The following is an 18,376-nucleotide window of genomic DNA, read 5'->3' as shown; positions in this document are numbered from 1 at the left end:
GGTGGCTTAAAACTCACGCTGGGCGCATGTGTGTGCGTGCCCAAGATCCTGAGAGGAGATCGGAGGAGAAGGGATTGCGGCGTGACCATCCCCCCTGGGGGGTGATTTCTCGCTTTCTGTCTCTATGTCTCTCTCTGTCTGGCAAGCGCACGTGCCCTATAGCAAAAACCTCTCCAAAAAAAAGAAAAAGAAATTAGTGTTTAAATTGTATCTTTGAACAATTTTACTTTTTTGTCATGAAATAATTTTAAATAATTTGATGTTTTATGTATATGATATACCTATGTAGAAAATTTTCTATGGGCTTATATAATGTAGAGATAATATTATCTGATTTATCAATATTTCTCTAAGCTAGGAAACAAGCTCTGTTTCATATATAAAAATATAAAGCTGCAAATATTAATAGTTTCAGAATTTAAGTTTAGATTGGGATGGATATAAGGTATTTAAACCATTTTTATTCATTGTGTCCTGTTTTATTATTCCTTATGTATATTTTCCTCTTCAATGAAATATATGTGCTTTTCTGCTTAAAATATGATTCTTTGGTGCAAATAACATACTTTGGAGTTTGTTAGAGTTTCTTTCTAGACCAGCAGAAATTTACATGTATGATTGTCATTCTTCCTAATATAGACTATGTATGTTGGGCAGATACAATGTGCCATAGCCATCTTTTATGAAGTTCTTTTACAAATAATATATTTGTAGTCCCTTTATTGTGTTATGTAAAATAATTATAAATAGTAAGCAATAGTAATTCCTGTAGCTTTTATGCACCTATCTGAATTTTAGAACTTTCTTGAAACAATGTCTGTTTTTTTGTAGTATGAGGAATTGAAACACCTAGAATATTTTGTTTTTCTTCTGTTAATACTTGAAAATAAGTTTTTTTATATTTTAATTCTAAAATACCTAGTGTATGAATGTTGGTAGTTATCCATTTCTTTCCCCATCTTTCAGTTTTTGTACAAGAGTACTTAAATAGATCTGATCCCAGTATCTTTACTGACTATAGCTCTAGTTTAGTCATTTTGTATTTTTTTTTTTTTTTTTTACTTTTTTAAATTGTCAGCTCACATACTTGTTAGAAAGAGACAGAGAAAGAGAGGAGTGTGTAAGCACCCTCCCAGTGGGGCATGATCATGCAACAATCCCTTCTTTATATCTCCATCCTTTCCAGATTTTGAGTATGCACACACATGTACCTGGTATGTTCCTCAAGCCACAGGGGTGAGGATTTAAACTGCTATCAGCTAGTATGTGGGATTTGGAAATGGGGCCAGCTCTCATTTTTGTGTATTTAAAAGAAATATACATAAGATGGGTATAGATAATCAAATATTTATTAAATTATATCTTAAACTTTCTGTGTGAACTAATAAAAACATATGTAGTGTAAGACAGCTCTTGCCTTCAAGGATTTCACAGTCTAGTTTTATAAAGTACTAACTTGGCTATATGGTACTAAAATGGCAGAGATTATTCAGAAATAAATAGCTGGATGTTTGGAAATGCTTCTTGGAGATTAGTCTTTAAGGCTGGGTAGATCTGGATAGGTAGAGAGTAATAGAATAAACATACTTGTGGAAGTAGCATAAGAAAACGAGGGTAAACGTAAAATTGGAAAATCATAGAGTGACAAAATCATGAAGAACATGATTTTAATAGAGGCTTCTACTCCCTAAACAATCTTTGAGAATTGACCTTGAATAATTTCAATTGTCAATATTTTAGTAGGACAGATAAACTTTAATGGTGTGTCTCCCTATAGTGGTTCAATGCACAGAGAAAGACGCAAGTTTTTAAGGTCTGCACTGAAAGAATTGGCTACTGTCCTCTCTGATCAACCTGGCTTGCTAGGTCCCAAGGTAATTGATTTAATTCTTATTTCAGTAAGTATACCATGTTAAAAATTTTAAAAAATTTACAATTTACCATATGAAATTTAACTAAAATTTGAGTGTGGGACTACATAAAAAAATTGTTATATGTAGCTGAGAATAGATTTGCAGACTTCACTCTTCGACATTACATGTCCCTGCATTTTCTTCCCTAATATGCATGCTCTCCCTTAAATGTACCTGTAAGTTCTCTTTAGTCCTTCCATGTTAGTCTCTTTTCTCTTTTGGACTTGATATTTATTGCCAGTGACTTTTCATTTAGAGAAAGATTGTGAATAGGTTTTGTTTGTAATCTTTCAATGAAGATAAACAATGTCTTTTTTTAAAAAATAGGCACTTTTTGTTTTTATGGCATTATCCTTTGCCCGTGATGAAATTATCTGGCTACTTCGTCATGCAGATAACATGCCAAAGAAGAGTGCAGATGACTTTATAGATAAGTAAGTTGGCAACATTTAAAAAAATAGTTTTTGTATATTCTGATTTATGGCTGTGGAATCTAGGAACTTAAATTTGAAGTAAAATTATTTTGAAAAATGTTTTAAAGAGTTTTTTAGTCAAAACAGGAATATTTCTAATATATCATTATGTTATGTGAGTTGGAATGCAAAGTCAACAGCTTGAAATTAGGTTTTTAAAGTTTTTACTAGTTTTTCAGGTAGTGATAAACTTTTGGTTTATTTTCTCCAACACTTCTTGTGGAATTCAGTTTTCAAAATTATTTATCACACAAAATATTTAAATAGGAGTTCTTACAAAGTAGAATTGTAACCTAGTGTCATTTGAAATGTCTTTTATTTTACTCTACAGTCTCAATAGGAGTTAGGTAGATGAAACACAGAAATAAAATGATACAGAAATGTCTTATGTTTTGCTAGTTCTCTTTCATTTTTTAAAAATGATGTTTATGAGATGTTCTAATTTTGTTATTTTTACTTTCTAGAATTTTTTATTCAATCTTTTTCATCTCAATTTAAATTTTTTCATAATTATTTATTTTATTTACTCATTTATTTTTTAATTTCACCAGAGAGAGACAGAGGGTGAAAGAGAGAGAGAGAGGAAGTGAGAAAGCAAGCTGCCAGACTCAGGACCCGAACCCTGGTTGGCCATGTGGGAGTGTCCAGCACCTTAACCACCACGCCACCTGCTGGTCCCATCAATTTAAATTTTATATCCATAATTTTTTAATTCATGTGAAGTAATTTAAAAGGGAAGTAACCAACATAAAATATTAAATAAGAATGCCCTTTGTTTGGGGCATTATATTAAAGGCATTTAATATTTTTAGACTAATAATGCATTTCTCCTTTGAATTTTTTTTTAACTTTAAAACAGGCACATTGCTGAATTAATATTTTACTCAATAGGAGTTAGGTAGATGAAACACAGAAATAAAATGATACAGAAATGTCTTATGTTTTGCTAGTTCTCTTTCATTTTTTAAAAATGATGTTTATGAGATGTTCTAATTTTGTTATTTTTACTTTCTAGAATTTTTTATTCAATCTTTTTCATCTCAATTTAAATTTTTTCATAATTATTTATTTTATTTACTCATTTATTTTTTAATTTCACCAGAGAGAGACAGAGGGTGAAAGAGAGAGAGAGAGGAAGTGAGAAAGCAAGTCACCAGACTCAGGACCCGAACCCTGGTTGGCCATGTGGGAGTGTCCAGCACCTTAACCACCACGCCACCTGCTGGTCCCATCAATTTAAATTTTATATCCATAATTTTTTAATTCATGTGAAGTAATTTAAAAGGGAAGTAACCAACATAAAATATTAAATAAGAATGCTCTTTGTTTGGGGCATTATATTAAAGGCATTTAATATTTTTAGACTAATAATGCATTTCTCCTTTGAATTTTTTTTTAACTTTAAAACAGGCACATTGCTGAATTAATATTTTACATGGAAGAGCTTAGAGCACATGTGAGGAAATATGGACCTGTAATGCAGAGGTATTATGTGCAGTACCTTTCTGGCTTTGATGCTGTTGTCCTCAATGAACTTGTGCAGGTAAAAACTAATTCTGTCTTTTGAATTTCTTTCTTCCTGTGCTTTTAGTAATTGACATGTTGGCTCAACAGGTATTCTTTTTTTTTTTTTTTAAAGAATTTTGATTTTGGGAACCAGCAGTTAGCGTAATGGCTTTGTCGCTGGACTCCCACGTAGTCGACCACGGTTCGCGTCCCGAACCCGGTGGCTTAAAACAGGCCGGGTGCATGTGCGTGCGTGCCCAAGATCCTGAGAGGAGAATAGAGGAGAAGGGATTGTGGCGTGACCATCCCCCGTGTAGGGTGATTTCTCGCTTTCTGTCTCTCTGTCTCTCTCTGTCTGTCTGGTGAGTGCACGCACCCTATAGCAAAAATCCTCTCCAAAAAAAAAAGAATTTTGATTTTGATTTTATTTATTCATTCATTCATTTTTAAATTTAACCAAAGAAAGACATATAGAGAAGGAGGGAAGGTGAGAAAGCCAGCCACCAGGTCCAGGACTTGAACCACAGTCTGCCATGTGGGAATGTCCAGTACCTTAACTAACATGCCACCTGCCGGCCTCTGCACAGGCATAAAATATAATCATGCACCACATGGTAGAGATAGAAGTGTAATAAGTCATAGTCCTCTATCTTGTCTAAAGAGGAAACATTTAGTCGTAGTCCAATTGACAGGTGTTGTGTGTCAGTTTACAGAGCTCTCAGTGAACACAATGAAGGGAATGGAGGTGTAACACTACCCAAATTATGGAGGGCCTTGTAAAGGAGAAACTTAGACATAAATCCTAAATATCTATTGGGTTGTCGGAAAAGTCATGACGTCATGACATATTTTGTTCTGTTTTTCTATGCAAAAATATGGCGTGACTTTTCCCACAACCCCAATAGAAAGATCACCTTGGCTCTGTGTGGATGATGAATTACTGGGAACTGAGGGAAGAGGCAGAGGGACCAGAAGACAAATTACTGCCTAGACTGGGTGGGAACTGATGAGAACCCACATTTTTGACAGTGGCTGTGGAGATACAGGAGATGATAGAAGCAGTAAGATAGATAAACATTAGAAAAAAAATTAAGAAAAAAGTCTTTTTAAATAGTGCATTAAATGATGGCCAAAAAAATGAAGATTTCTTCTAGATGTTCTAATTTAAATATCCTGATTTTAATTCTGAATTTTTCTCTTTTAGTCTTAGTTAAATTTTTTTTGTTTTTGCTTTCTAGAATTTCTTTATTCAATCTTTTTCATCTTAATTTAAGTTTTATTTTTTACTTCAAATAAACTGTAAGAATAGTAGTATTTGTTTTGCTTCATTTTATAAGATCACCTGTCTAAAACTACTATGAGGTGACATAGAAAAAAAGGCAATAAGAATTTTTTTTTAAGAATTATTTTATTTAACTTTGTTTATTTTAATTTGACAAGAGAGGGGCAGAGTGAGAGTGAGAAAACAAAGCTGTCTGGTCTAGAACTCAAACCACAGTTGGCCATGTGGGAATCCAGCACCTGCCGGCCCTAGGAACTCTTTATAGTAAGATTGTGCTAATGGTTTTCCAGAAAATTAACCATATTTTGACATCATAATTTTTTAAAATAAATTTATTCTGCTTTCAAAGCACAGATATTCATTTAAAAATTTAACTGTATTCATGACTATTTTTATTTTCCTTTTTTTTTTTTTTGAGAGGTTTTTGCTATAGGACGTGTGTGCTGGCCAGAACGACAGAGAGAGATAGAAAGCGAGAAGCGAGAAATCACTCCCCAGGGGAGATGGCCAAGCCGCAATCTCTTCTCCTCCATTCTTCTCTCGGGATCTTGGGCATGCACACAAATGCGCCCAGCGTGAGTTTTAAGCCACTGGGTCCGGGACTTGAACCACGGTCAACTACATGGGAGTCCAGCGACATAGCCATTACACTAACTGCTGATCCCAATTTTCCAGTTTCGATTAGAGAGAAACAGAGAGAAAGGGAAAGTGAGAAAGCAATTCACCAGGTCCAGGACTCAAACCCTGGTCAGCCATGTGGAAGTCCAGTGCCCCCAACCACCACACCACCTGCTGGCCCCAACATTTCTTCTGTATTTTAAGAATTATCTTATTTAACTTTAGTTATCCATTTATTTATTTATTTTTTAAATTTGACCAGAGAGGAATAGAGTGAGAGAGAGAGAGAATAAGAGAAGGTCCAGGAATCAAACTGTGGTTGGCCATGTTGGAGTCCAGTGCCCTCAACCATCATGTCACCTGCCAACCTCCGCATCATAATTTTCTTAAAAATAATTATTTATTTAACTTTATTTATTCATTTATTTTTAATTTGACCAGAGAGGAATAGAGTGAGAGAGAGAGAGAATAAGAGAAGGTCCAGGAATCAAACTGTGGTTGGCCATGTGGAAGTATCTAGCGCCTTAACCACCTGCTGGTCCCCTGAAATCATAATTTCTAAAATCAACCTAAAAATCTATATAATAAAAAAATTTGTTCATGTATTTGTTTATTTTGAATTATACACAGTTTCAGTTACTATCGTAAACTAATTTATTTCTTCTATTATCCAGTAGATGGAGCTCAAATACTTCCTTTCTGGAATGGCTATTAAAAAAGGAATCACAAAATCTGTTCTGTCTCTGGAGTATTATTGCCTTCCTGTAATGTTAATTGAATAATTACTTAACTGGATAAGCCAGAGATTGTTGTTAGTATTTATTATTTATTCATATAAACATATAGTCTGAAAAGTGAACTAGAACTGATTTCCTATCATTTTGAACTATGCTGTGGCTATTGGATATTTATTAATTTAAAAAGTTCTTGTTATACTGTCAAAATTTTTTAAGTCACTCAAACTCTATTGATGTCTTTTGTATAAAATTGAGTTTACTAATACTGAGAAAATTAATTTTTAGCTTTGGGATTATGGTAATGGTAGTTGTAATACCAACGGTGGCAATAATACTGTTAACAGTTGCCTAATTTATTGATAGTATATCTTATTAAATCTATACAGTAATTCTGTGAGGGTAGAATAGTTACCATTTTTCTGGGTTGAGGAAGAAAGACCTTATGTAACATGTTATATGCCACAGTTCATAATAGAGCCAGTATCTCAATTAAACTCTTAACTTCAAAGCTAGAGCTTTTTACTGGAGCTTTTTACTCTCCTGTAGCAGAGTACATTCCTGGTGTTTCATTTCTTTAAGTTTATTTATTTACTTATTTCATGAAAAGAAAGACAGGTACCCTTGTCAGGTTCTCACCATGCTATATTCTCTGCACCTCCCTCAACCCCCCCCGACCCCCCACCGCTTTCTAGCCATCCAAAATGATGGGTACATTGGCTCAGGTGCCCTATGTGTTCAGGTTGATCCCAGAGTCCAAATCTGGGACCTCCCCTATGTGGTTCCACTATTGTGCTCTAGCACTGTATCACTTGTCCCACCATGACTGGGCCTCATTGTATTTTTAACCTTTTGCTACAACATAAATTTAGAACTAAGACTGTCACTTTGTTAATATAGTTCACTCAAATAGGTGTTAATTTTTTTGTGTTTGTGATAAAATATCTTTAATATGTGATTTACCATTTTAACTATTTTATTTTTGCTATAGGGTATGTATGCTTGCTGGAGACACAGAGAGAGACAAAGAGACAGAAAGTAAGAAGTCAACCCCCAGGGGGATGGCCAGGCCACAAACGCTTCTCCATTCTTTCCAGACTTTGAGCATACACATACACATGCCCAGCATGAGTTTTAAGCCACCAGGTCAGGGACTCCGGTTGCAGTCAACTTCGTGGGATTCCAGTGACTTAACCATTACACCATCTGCTACTCCCCCATTTTAACCATTTTTAAGTACATAGTTCAGTGATATATAGTCACATTGTATAAGTTTTAATGTTTTAGAAGTGATTTTATTTATGCTGTTTGTGCGCTGTATCTACTTTCAAAAATAGATATTTTAGGGATCAGCAGATGGCGTAATGGTTATGTGGCTAGACTCCCACATAATTGACCATGGTTCGTCCTGGACCTGGCAGCTTAAAACGCATGCCGGGAACATGTGTGTGTGCCAAACATCCCAAGGGGAGAATGAAGGAGAAGGGATTGTGGTGTGGCCATCCCACTGTCTGTCTCTCTGACGAGCGCACCCATGCTATAGCAAAAACTCTCAAAAAAAAAAAATGTGTATTTTATAGTGGTTCAGATGCAGTTTATTAACTGTTTATTTAGTTAGCCAGTTTGAAAGGACTTTTTTTGTTTGTTTTACTTTTGTTGTGGTATAATTTATATACTGTAAAAATAACTCATTTCTGTGTACAGTCAGGATTTTGGCAGCTGAATACAGTAGTGTAATTACCACCACATTCAAGATATAGAACATTTCCAACACCTTCAGAAGTTTTCTTGTGTACTTTTATGGTAGATTCTTTCATAGATCCCTGACAATTGATTGTTTGCAACTATAGTTTTAGCTTTTTTTAAAAAAACTTGATAGAGGGTCCATGCATTTATTGGGAAGAGATGGAGAGAAAATGTGAAATTCCCCTCCAAGAGGCATGGACATGCCCTAGTCTTTTCTCCTCTCTGTCTCCTTTTGAGACTTTGGGTATGCATAAACACATGGGTGATATGATTTTCAGACTGCTTGTTCTAGAACTTGAACAGCACAGTCAGTCAGGTGACATCCAACTATCTTAACCACTAAGCCATGGGCTGTCCCAATTTTGCCTTTTAGAAAAAAAATTGTGTAAGTATACTCATGCACTATATAATTTTTATTTATTTTTTTTACTTAGCATAATGTTTTTGAGGTTTATTCATGTTATGGTAAATATCAACATTTTAATCCTTTTTGTTGCTGAAAAGTATTCATAATACGTATATACTAGTATTTGTTTATCCACTAGTTGATGGACTTCTGAATTGTTTCCCAACTTGATGTTATTAACCTGTGTTTTGTTTCCTTTTCAGAATCTTTCCGTTTGTCCTGAAGATGAATCAATTATCATGTCATCTTTTGTTAACACAATGACTTCCCTAAGTGTAAAACAAGGTAATATACCTTTTAAGTAAAAGCATATTATTTATAAATTAGGTTTTCAATCTTAATTATTAAGGAAAGAATTTAATAGTTAAGTTTTACAGGATCATTTGTCTTATACAGGGACATATTTTATCTGATCTATTGCTCTTTTTAAGATTTTGTTTATTCTTTGAGTGAGAAAGATGGATACACACATGAAAAGACAGTCATCCCTTACAGAGTCCCCATGTCACATCTGCATCGTAGCCCCAGCCACCCCAGTCACGTGCATGCATTTGCCTGACACTTTCAGGGAGGTCTCTGGACACAGATGTAGATCCTCACCCGCCTGTGAGAATGAGCCTTGCACAGCTTATGTTACTGCTGCTCCATCATCTGGACCCCACAGTTCTTTCTCTTTTATGTTAACTTTGTTCTCTCTGAGGTAAAGATTTCCAAAATAGGTTTGTGATAATGTTTATAAAAGTAAAGTCTGAGTCCTGGGCCTCGTGGCTTGAAACACAAGGCAAAAATCTTAAAAGAAAAAAAGTATTATAGCTTGATATTTTTTATTATTTAGCCAGAAAAAGTTATTTTATAACAAAAAATGTTTAAAAAGCAAGAGTATTGCATATTATAACAAAGTGTGTATTTGTTTCTACCGTAACTTTAGCATTTCTGTTTCAGATAATTTAATACATATTATCCCTTCTGATCCTAATCACTTACTTCAGTGCTATTACTATTTATTATTTGACAGATTTGGAAACTCAGAGTTTAAGGGTTAACCTCTGAGTTATCAAATACGATTTGTCTATGCTCTGACAACTATTAAGTAAAGGATAGGAATTTGAGCTTGGGCTGTCAGTCTCAAAAATTTATCAACCTCTCCATTATGTGAACAGTCCATTCCAGTAGATTGATAGGATGTCTTAGAGATTTTTTTTTTTTTAATTTTGCCAGAGATGCATGTGCTCTCTCTCTATATATAGAAAGAACCTTCCATGAGGAGTGGTTATACCACAGTCTCTTCTCCATCCTGGTTGGGATTTGGAGCACTAAAACACAGGTATACAGGTACCTAGTTTGTTTCTCAAGCTGCCAGGTCCAGGACTCAAACTGTGATGCCAGCCATGTGGATTAACCACTGCCTTAAACTACCATGCCTTGATTTTGTATTTTCTTATAAGTCTGATTATTTTTTTCATGAGAGAGCCAGAGAGAGAGTGAGTGAGAGATAGGCATCCACAATAATGTCTCTATGCCACAATCCACCCTCATTCCTAGCCTCAGGTAACCTAGATCATGGATATGCATGTGAGCCTGGTATGTACAGGGAGGCTTCAGAATGTGAGCCATGGGACTATCATCCTATGTGGATCCAGTTGTGTTCCCACTGTACTATCTGGCTCAGATGTTGTGGTTATATAATCTTGAAGTTAAGGTATCAGAAACTTAAACTTCAGAGTAAGAAACTGTGTGTGTGTGTGTGTGTGTGTGTGTGTGTGTATGTATTTATTTTAGTTCAGTCAGGCTTTGGTTTTTAAGTTTTTTTGCCATAGGGTACGTATGCTCAGCAGAGAGATACAGAGAAAGACAATGAGAAGGAAAGTGAGAAATCACTATGTAGGGTGGACAGCCATGCCACAATCCCTTCTCCATTTTCCTCCTGGGATTTTGGGCATGCATGCACAAGTGCTTGGCATGATTTTCAAGCCGTCAGATCCAAGACTTGAACCTTCATCGGCTTTGTGGAAGTGTAGCACCTTAACCACTGTACCACCTGCTTGTCCCAGTTCATTCAGTCTTTATACCAAATTTGAGTAATGAAACTACTATCATCTTGCCTGGTAATACTTAGTTTATGTGGAGTTATTCTGTGAAACTTCAGTATGCTGTCTAAAGTTTCTATTCATAGGATTCCTCAAGTTCTATTTTTGCTCCTTTAAATTGACATGGAACCACAATGAGAATCAGCTTAGAAGGAAAGCCTGCATTTCTCTCTGTGTAACTGCCTCTTTTATCATCATTCTTATAGATCTGAGAATTTTTTCACTGTCTTAGCTCTGAAATTAAAATTATTTTAATTTTTTATTATAAAATATATATAATATGAATATAAAATAAACATAATATGAAATTGACTCTCTTCACCATCTTTGAGTATATATAGTTCAATAGTGTCAAGTAGATTCAGATTTCCAGACTTTTTCATCTTGCAAAATTAAAATTCTGGCTGGGGCTAGATGGTGGCGTAGTGATAGAATGCAATGCTTCGAGAGGCTAGGGAAATACACATGGCACACATGTACCCGAGATCTGGGGCTGGCTAAAGCTGACGGTGAATTACAGTATTAACACCCCGTTGGGGTTGCTGTCCTTTCTGTCTCTGTCCCTCTAACTCATGGAAGAAATAAGTAAGTAAACTTTTAAATAAAAGTCCAGCAATTAAATAATAATGTCCGATTATTCTTTGCTGTAGTCCTTGGCAGCCACGAATCAGCCAGAATCAGAATCAGTGTCTGATTCTCTGGGTTTGACTACCTTAGATACATCATGTTAGTGGAACCGTATAGTGTTGTCTTTTTGTGACTGGCTTATTTCTCGGAGCATAATGTCCTTAATTTCCAGCCATGTTGTCACATATGTCAGAATGTTTTATAAAGGCAGGATAATATTCTATCATATTTATATATATGTTGTTGATCCATTTATCTGCCAGTAGAAGTCTCAGTTTCTTCCACCTTAGGCTTTTGTGAGTACTACTGCTATGAACAAAACATCTCTTCAAGACCTTGGTTGTAATTATTTTGGATATATACTTAGAAGTAGAATTGTCTTAGCTTTTAAATTTTAAATGTAATTATAGATCCTTGAAAATATTAATTTGCTTTATAATTTTTTTTCCTGTTATTACAGTTGAAGATGGGGAAGTATTTGATTTCAGAGGAATGAGATTAGATTGGTTTAGGTTACAGGTAAGAATAACTTAGTTTTTGTTGTTATCCTGTTTTGTTATCAAATACATTTGTTAAAATGAAAAAAATTATAGCAAAACTATAAAATAGTCATTGTTACCTATTAAAAAGGCTTCTTTTGTATTCATAAAAGAAATATTTTGTATTTATTAAGCATGGATAAATGTATTTCTGAGCTGAGAAAGTATGAAATGATTTTTTAATAAAATAGTTTAGTATATTTTTAATTATCTAGAATTTTTAGTGTAATATTTTGTTTATTTTTGTGAGAGATTTTTACTGTAGGGCACGTGTGCTCGCTGGAGAGACAGAGACAGGGACAGAAAGTGAGAAATCATCCCACAGTAGGGATGGCCATGCTGCAGTCCATTCTCCTCTGTTCTCCTCCTGGGATTTTGGGCATGCATGTACATGCTCCCTGCATGAGGTTTAAGCCATCCGGTCTGGGACTCAAACCCAGTCACCTCTGTGGGAGTCTAGCCATTATGCCATCTGCTGGTCCCTAATACTTCCTTATTTATAGGTGTTTGTTGTTAAGATAGGTTGCTACATGGCAATTACTCCTCCCTTAGACTTTTTACTGGTACTACAAAACACGTACTATCACATCCAGCTTTTTTTTAGACAGTGTCTTGCTATGTTACCTGCTCCAGCCTTGAGACTTACTGCCCTCCATGACAGTTTCCTTATAGGTACATACTGTTGTACCTGGCCTTTAGGTTGGACCAAGAATCAAACCCTGGTCTCTCATGTGGTCTCAGTCAGCCTATAGAGCACAGTGGCACAATAGTCTATGCCACCGCAACTGAGATTTTTTTTTCCCTTAAGACAATCTCGCTCTGTCATAATCCTGCTTCAGTCTCCCGAGTAGCTAGAACTATAGATGCACCTGGCTATTAGGGTGGACTGGAAATTGAACCTGGGCCTCCCATTTGGCCTCAACCTACAGATAAGTAATATCTTACCAGTAAGCTACCATGGCTGGGTCTAAAATATCCTGAAATTTAAACTCAAATCTCTTGATTATCCTGATCCAAATATTCTAAAGTACACGAACAAAATCTCTCATGGGAAAATATTTATAATCTCATGGAATCCTCAAATTCTTTTAAATAAAAAGTCATTTGAGGGTCATCCCATGACTTGGTGGTTAAGACAGCAAATCCAACATATCCAACTTCATGATTTGAGTCCTGGATCAGGTGGCTTGAAAAACATGATGAGCATGTGGGTGTGCATGCCCAAAATCTCAAAAAGAGGGAAAAATGAAGGAGAAGGTATTGCATCATGAGCATCCCCCATGGGGTTGCTTTCTTACTTACCTCCTCTTTCACCAGTGAGCATATGTGTCCTCTAGCAAAATTTTTAAAAATAAAAATAAGGGGGAAAAAATGAGAAAAAGGAGCCATTTGATGAAAATTTTAGGATTACAGGTCATGCCATTTCATTTTTTTTTCTTTTTTTGGAGAGGTTTTTGCTATAGGGTGTATGTGCCTGCAAGAAAGAGAAAGACAGAAAGTGAGAAATCACACCCCTCAGGGGGCAAGGCCACGCCACAATGCCTTCTCCTCCATTCTCCTCTCAGGATCCTGGGCATGCACGCACACGTGCCTGGCATGAGTCTAAGCCGCTGGGTCCGGATCTCAAACTGCGGTTGAATACATAAGTCCAGTGACATAGCCATTACACTAACTGCTGGTCCCAGGTCATGCCATTTCTGACATAACTACTCAGGTTCACACCATAGTGTAAGAGAAACTGTAGAAAATACAAAAACAAATGTGCATGGCTATGTCTCAGTAAAACTTTACTTATATAAACAGTCATCTAGCCCATAGACCATAGCTTACCATCACCTGATCTGATGTAAAAAGCTTTAGTTTTCTGCAATATAGAAAGAAATAAGAATTAAACTTTTCTAGTATTCACTTAGTATATAACTCACATAAATAGCTTTTTAAAAGTTTGTGTTATAAAGTATATGTACTCACTGTAGAGAGGCAGGGGACGTAGAGGGAACATGAGAAAGTACTTCCCCTGGGGTGATGGCCATGCTATAATCTCTTCTCTTTCATGGTTTTCTCAGGATTTTGGGCATGCATGTACATATGTTCAGGGTGTCTTTCAAGCTGTTGGTTCTAGTACTTGAACTGTGCATTTGGCCATGCAGGATCCAACCACTTTAACCACCATGCCACCTTCTGGCCCTATAAGTAGCTTCTTCTTTTTTTTAAGGTTTTTATTCTTTTTTTTTTTTTTTGCTATAGGGCGCGTATGCTCGCCACAAAGGCAGAGAGAGATAGAGAGAGAGAAAGCGAGAAATCACACCCCAGGGGGTATGGCCACGCCGTAATCCCTTCTCCTCCATTCTCCTCTTGGGATCTTGGGCACGCACGCACACACGCCCGGCATGAGTTTAAGCCACCGGGTCCAGTACTCGAACTGTGGTCGACTACGTGGGAGTTCAGCAACATAGCCATTACGCTGACTGCTAGTCCCCTCAAGGTTTTTATTCTTTAAAGGTTTTTGCCTCAGGACACATGCATTCACCAAAAACAGAGATAGAGACAGTGAGAAGGAAAATGAGAAATCACTTCTCAGGGAGTATGGCCACATTGCAATCCCTTCTCCTCTCTTCCTGGAATCTTGGGTACGCATGCACACACACACGGCGTGAGTTTTAAGCCACAAGTTCCAGGACTAAAACTGCAGTCAGCTGTGTGGAAGTTCAGTAATGTAACCACTACACCACCAGCCCCATTAAGTAGCTTTTGAAAGCTTTAAAAATTCAAGTCTCGAGGCCAGCAGGTGGTGTGTTGGTTAAGGTGCTAGACCCCCACATGGTTGACCACGGTTCAAAACTCCGGACCTGGTGGGAACCAGCAGTTAGCGTAATGGCTATGTCGCTGGACTCCCACGTAGTCGACCGCGGTTCATGTCCCGGACCCGGTGGCTTAAAACTCACGCCGGGCACGTGTGCGTGTGTGCCCAAGATCCCGAGAGGAGAATGGAGGAGAAGGGATTGCGGCGTGACCATCCCCCCTGGGGGGTGATTTCTCGCTTTCTGTCTCTATGTCTCTCTCTGTCTGTCTGGCGAGCGCACGCGCCCTACAGTGAAAATCTCTCAAAAAAACCCCAAAAAACTCCTGACCTGGTGACTTGAAAGCGACGCTGGGCACATGTGTATGTGTGCTCAAAAGCTCAAGAGAAGAATGGAGGAGAAGTGATGGTGGTGTGGCCATTCCTTCAGGGGGTGGTGATTTCTTACTTTCTCTCTGTCCCTTCTGTGAGCACACATGCCATATGGCAAAATCATTCTTAAAAAAAAAAGGAAGAAGGAAAAACATTTCAAGTCTGACATCTTTGTATGTACTGTAAATTTATTTGTCCTTTTAACATTTCTAGTAGTTATGGGAAAATAGCCCAGTGTTCTCAATAATCTTTATTTAAAAATATATATCTATGTAAGATAATATAGTTCCTTCTCATTTTATATCTTTCCCAGTCTCATTTCTCTGAAATACTTACAGTAACTGATCTGTATTTTTTTAGCTATCTGGATTTGTACATGGCATAATACTGTATACTATTGAGTTGTTGGAAAAGTCATGACTTAATTTTTCTGTGTAAAAACATGTCATGACTTTACTGGTGATCTGATAATTTTACAACTTAAATTCCTGTTTGTTTAATTAAAAAGTCAAAATATAAGTATGTTTTTATGGAAGAGATTTTTAGATGTTCACAGTCTCAGGAATGACTCCTAGAAAGAGCATACATTTCTAGAAGTCTACCTTATCTCTGGGGTGCTTTTGCTTTGTGTCCTCCTTCTGATCTCAGAATTATGTAAGCTCTTTTCTCTCTCTTATTTCACATTTTACTGAGAGCTTAGTTTTAGAAATGATTTTTTTTCTTGAGAGGTTTTTGCTATAGGGCGCATGCGCTTGCCAGAAAGACAAGAGAGAGACAGAAAATGAGAGATCACCCCACAGTGGGAATGACCATGCCGCAGTCTCTTCTCCTCCATTCTCCTCAGGATCTTGGGCACACACGCACACACGCCTGGCATGAGTTTAAGCCACTGGGTCAGAGACTCGAACCGTGGTCAACTACATGAGAGTTCAGCGACATAGCCATTAAGCTAACTGCTGGTCCCTAGAAATGATTTTATAAATTAGCCCCAAGTAGTAAGTAACTTGCCTGAGATTGCAGAGCCAGTTAATGGGGTATCAGGGAAGTACACTTGAAACACCACCGTCCCTAAATAGTAAATGTGCTTAATAAACAACAATTATCGGGACTAGCAGTTGGTGTAATGGCTATGTTGCTGGGCTCCCACGTAGTCTTGACCGCGGTTCGAGTCCCAGACCTGGTGGCTTAAAATCACGCCGGGTGCATGTGCATGCATGCCCAAGATCCTGAGAGGAGAATGGAGGAGAAGGGATTGCAGCGTGGCCATCCCCCCTGGGGGTGGTGATTTCTCATTTTCTGTCTCTGTCTGTCTCTCTCTTTTTCTGGTGACCGCACGTGCCCTATAGCAAAAACCTCTCAAAAAAAATAAAATAAAATAAAAAAGCAAGTTCAGCTGATAATGGGAGTTCAGTGACATAGCCATTATGCTAACTGCTTGTCCTAGCTGAACTGGCTATTGAAAGTAATTAGATTATTTAAGAAATTGTGTGATCAATAAGTGTGTGTGTGGGGGGGAATGAAAGACAACTGTAGACACCAGAGATATAGTGTTAGAAGAGGATGGGAAAGGGCAGAGGGTCAGAAATAGGGGTTAAAATATATGTGTGGGTGTGTATATATATATATATATACATACCCACACATATGTATATATAATTAGAAATGGAAAATTATTGACGATAGCATGTATGAATAAGCCACTGTGCAGTATATTCTGGATGCGAAATCCCATTTGGTGTACCGTGACAATGCTTAGGGAATTAATGTAAATTAATTAATTTTAAAAAATGTTTCAGAAAAAAACCCGACTGCAGTAAGCTATATAGCCCCAGCTAGGTGCTACTTTATAGTATGTTCATTCTACTCACTGACGTTTATGCCAAAGTCAGACTTTTGCTCATGGATATGTATATATCAGCTGTGCTTGCTCTTGAAAATGTTTAGGCTAATTAAGATCTTTAGTGAATCAATAAAATGTGGGGGGAAAAAGGCATAGAAAGCAACCATGGATACCAAAGACAGTGTGGAGGATGGTGGGAGATGGCCGAAGGTGAGAGAGAGGGAATCAAGGATGGGAAAAAAGGCAAAATATACAGTAAGTAAGAAATGGAAAATTATTTGTTGATGATAACACATATGTTCATGTGCTTGATTGAGCCAATATACAGTATATTCTTGATGGAAAATCTCATTTTGTATGCTGTAATGATGTACAGTGAATGAATGTAAATAAATTTAAATGGAAAAAAAGATTTTTGTAAGAGCATTACCAGTGATCTATCTGGTTGTTTCATGTAATCCATACCTGCTTTAACAGTCATGTTGCTTAACAATAAATAGGGTTATATTCCAAGAAATGCATCGTTAGGCAATTTCATCATCCTGTGAACATCATAGAGTATACTTTCACAAATCTGGATGGTGTAGCCTCCTGCCTACCTAGGCTATATGATATAACCTACTAAATCTTATGGGCCCACTGTTGTATATGCAGTCTGTTGTGGAGTGAGATGTTGTTATGTGGTGCATGACAATAGTAGTTTTCTAGGACTGTCATGACAAAGTACCGACTAGGTGACTTAAACAGTAGAGATTTGTGTCACAGTTCCAGAGATTGTAAGTCTGAAATCAGGGCAGTGGTACGGTTGGCTCTTTCTGAAAGCTGTGAAAAATCTGTCCCATGCCTACTAGTGACTTATTAGTAATCTTTGCTATTCCTTGGCTTTGTTTTTAAATGACTAATGACATTCTGCCTGTCTTAAATCATTGGGCCTTCCCTCTGAGCATGTTTCTGTGTGCAGATTTTCCCTTTTTATAGAATGTAAGTTATATTTGATTGGGTCCCACTCTAATCATCTCTTATTATATAATTTGGAGCATTCAGAAGTACTGGGGGTTAGGACTTCAACATCTATTTTGGGGAAATATTATTTAACCCATAACACTGCTCTTAACCATGATTGGGACAATCACTTAAACCCTTTCTATTGCAGAAAGACCTGTATTTTTTAGTGACAAAAGAATAAGACATACCAAGGTAGGGAGATATGGGACATACAACTAAGCCACACAAGTCTTGACTAAGGGTATAGGGCAAAAGTATAGATAGGGTCGCAGGCAATAGCAAACAATGTCCAGAATCTAGGAGGTTTTTATATAGGTAAAAGAGCAGGTCTAATGTGAAGGTTCCAAGCTTCCATACTAGACCATAAGGTAAAGAAGTTAAAAGTCAGAGACCAGCAGATAACCTAATAGTTAGGTCACCAGACTCCT

The 18,376-nt window shown here is 36.9% G+C and overlaps 1 protein-coding gene across 1 annotated transcript in view; it reads left to right on the top strand.

Moving 5' to 3' along the window:
* Positions 1-18,376, top strand: part of NCKAP1 (NCK associated protein 1) — a gene marked incomplete at its 5' end in the record, with an annotated part of 112,364 nt that overhangs the window by 37,794 nt on the left and 56,194 nt on the right. Inside the window, 5 exon segments of the mRNA XM_014586051.1 lie at positions 1,778-1,874; positions 2,241-2,347; positions 3,797-3,929; positions 8,882-8,963; positions 11,853-11,911. Coding sequence (XP_014441537.1) covers positions 1,778-1,874; positions 2,241-2,347; positions 3,797-3,929; positions 8,882-8,963; positions 11,853-11,911 — 478 coding nt within the window.

Source organism: Tupaia chinensis, unplaced genomic scaffold, assembly GCF_000334495.1.
Source record: "Tupaia chinensis unplaced genomic scaffold, TupChi_1.0 Scaffold000111_1, whole genome shotgun sequence".
Classification (NCBI taxonomy): domain Eukaryota; kingdom Metazoa; phylum Chordata; class Mammalia; order Scandentia; family Tupaiidae; genus Tupaia; species Tupaia belangeri.
This window is presented reverse-complemented; position numbering and strand designations above follow the sequence as displayed.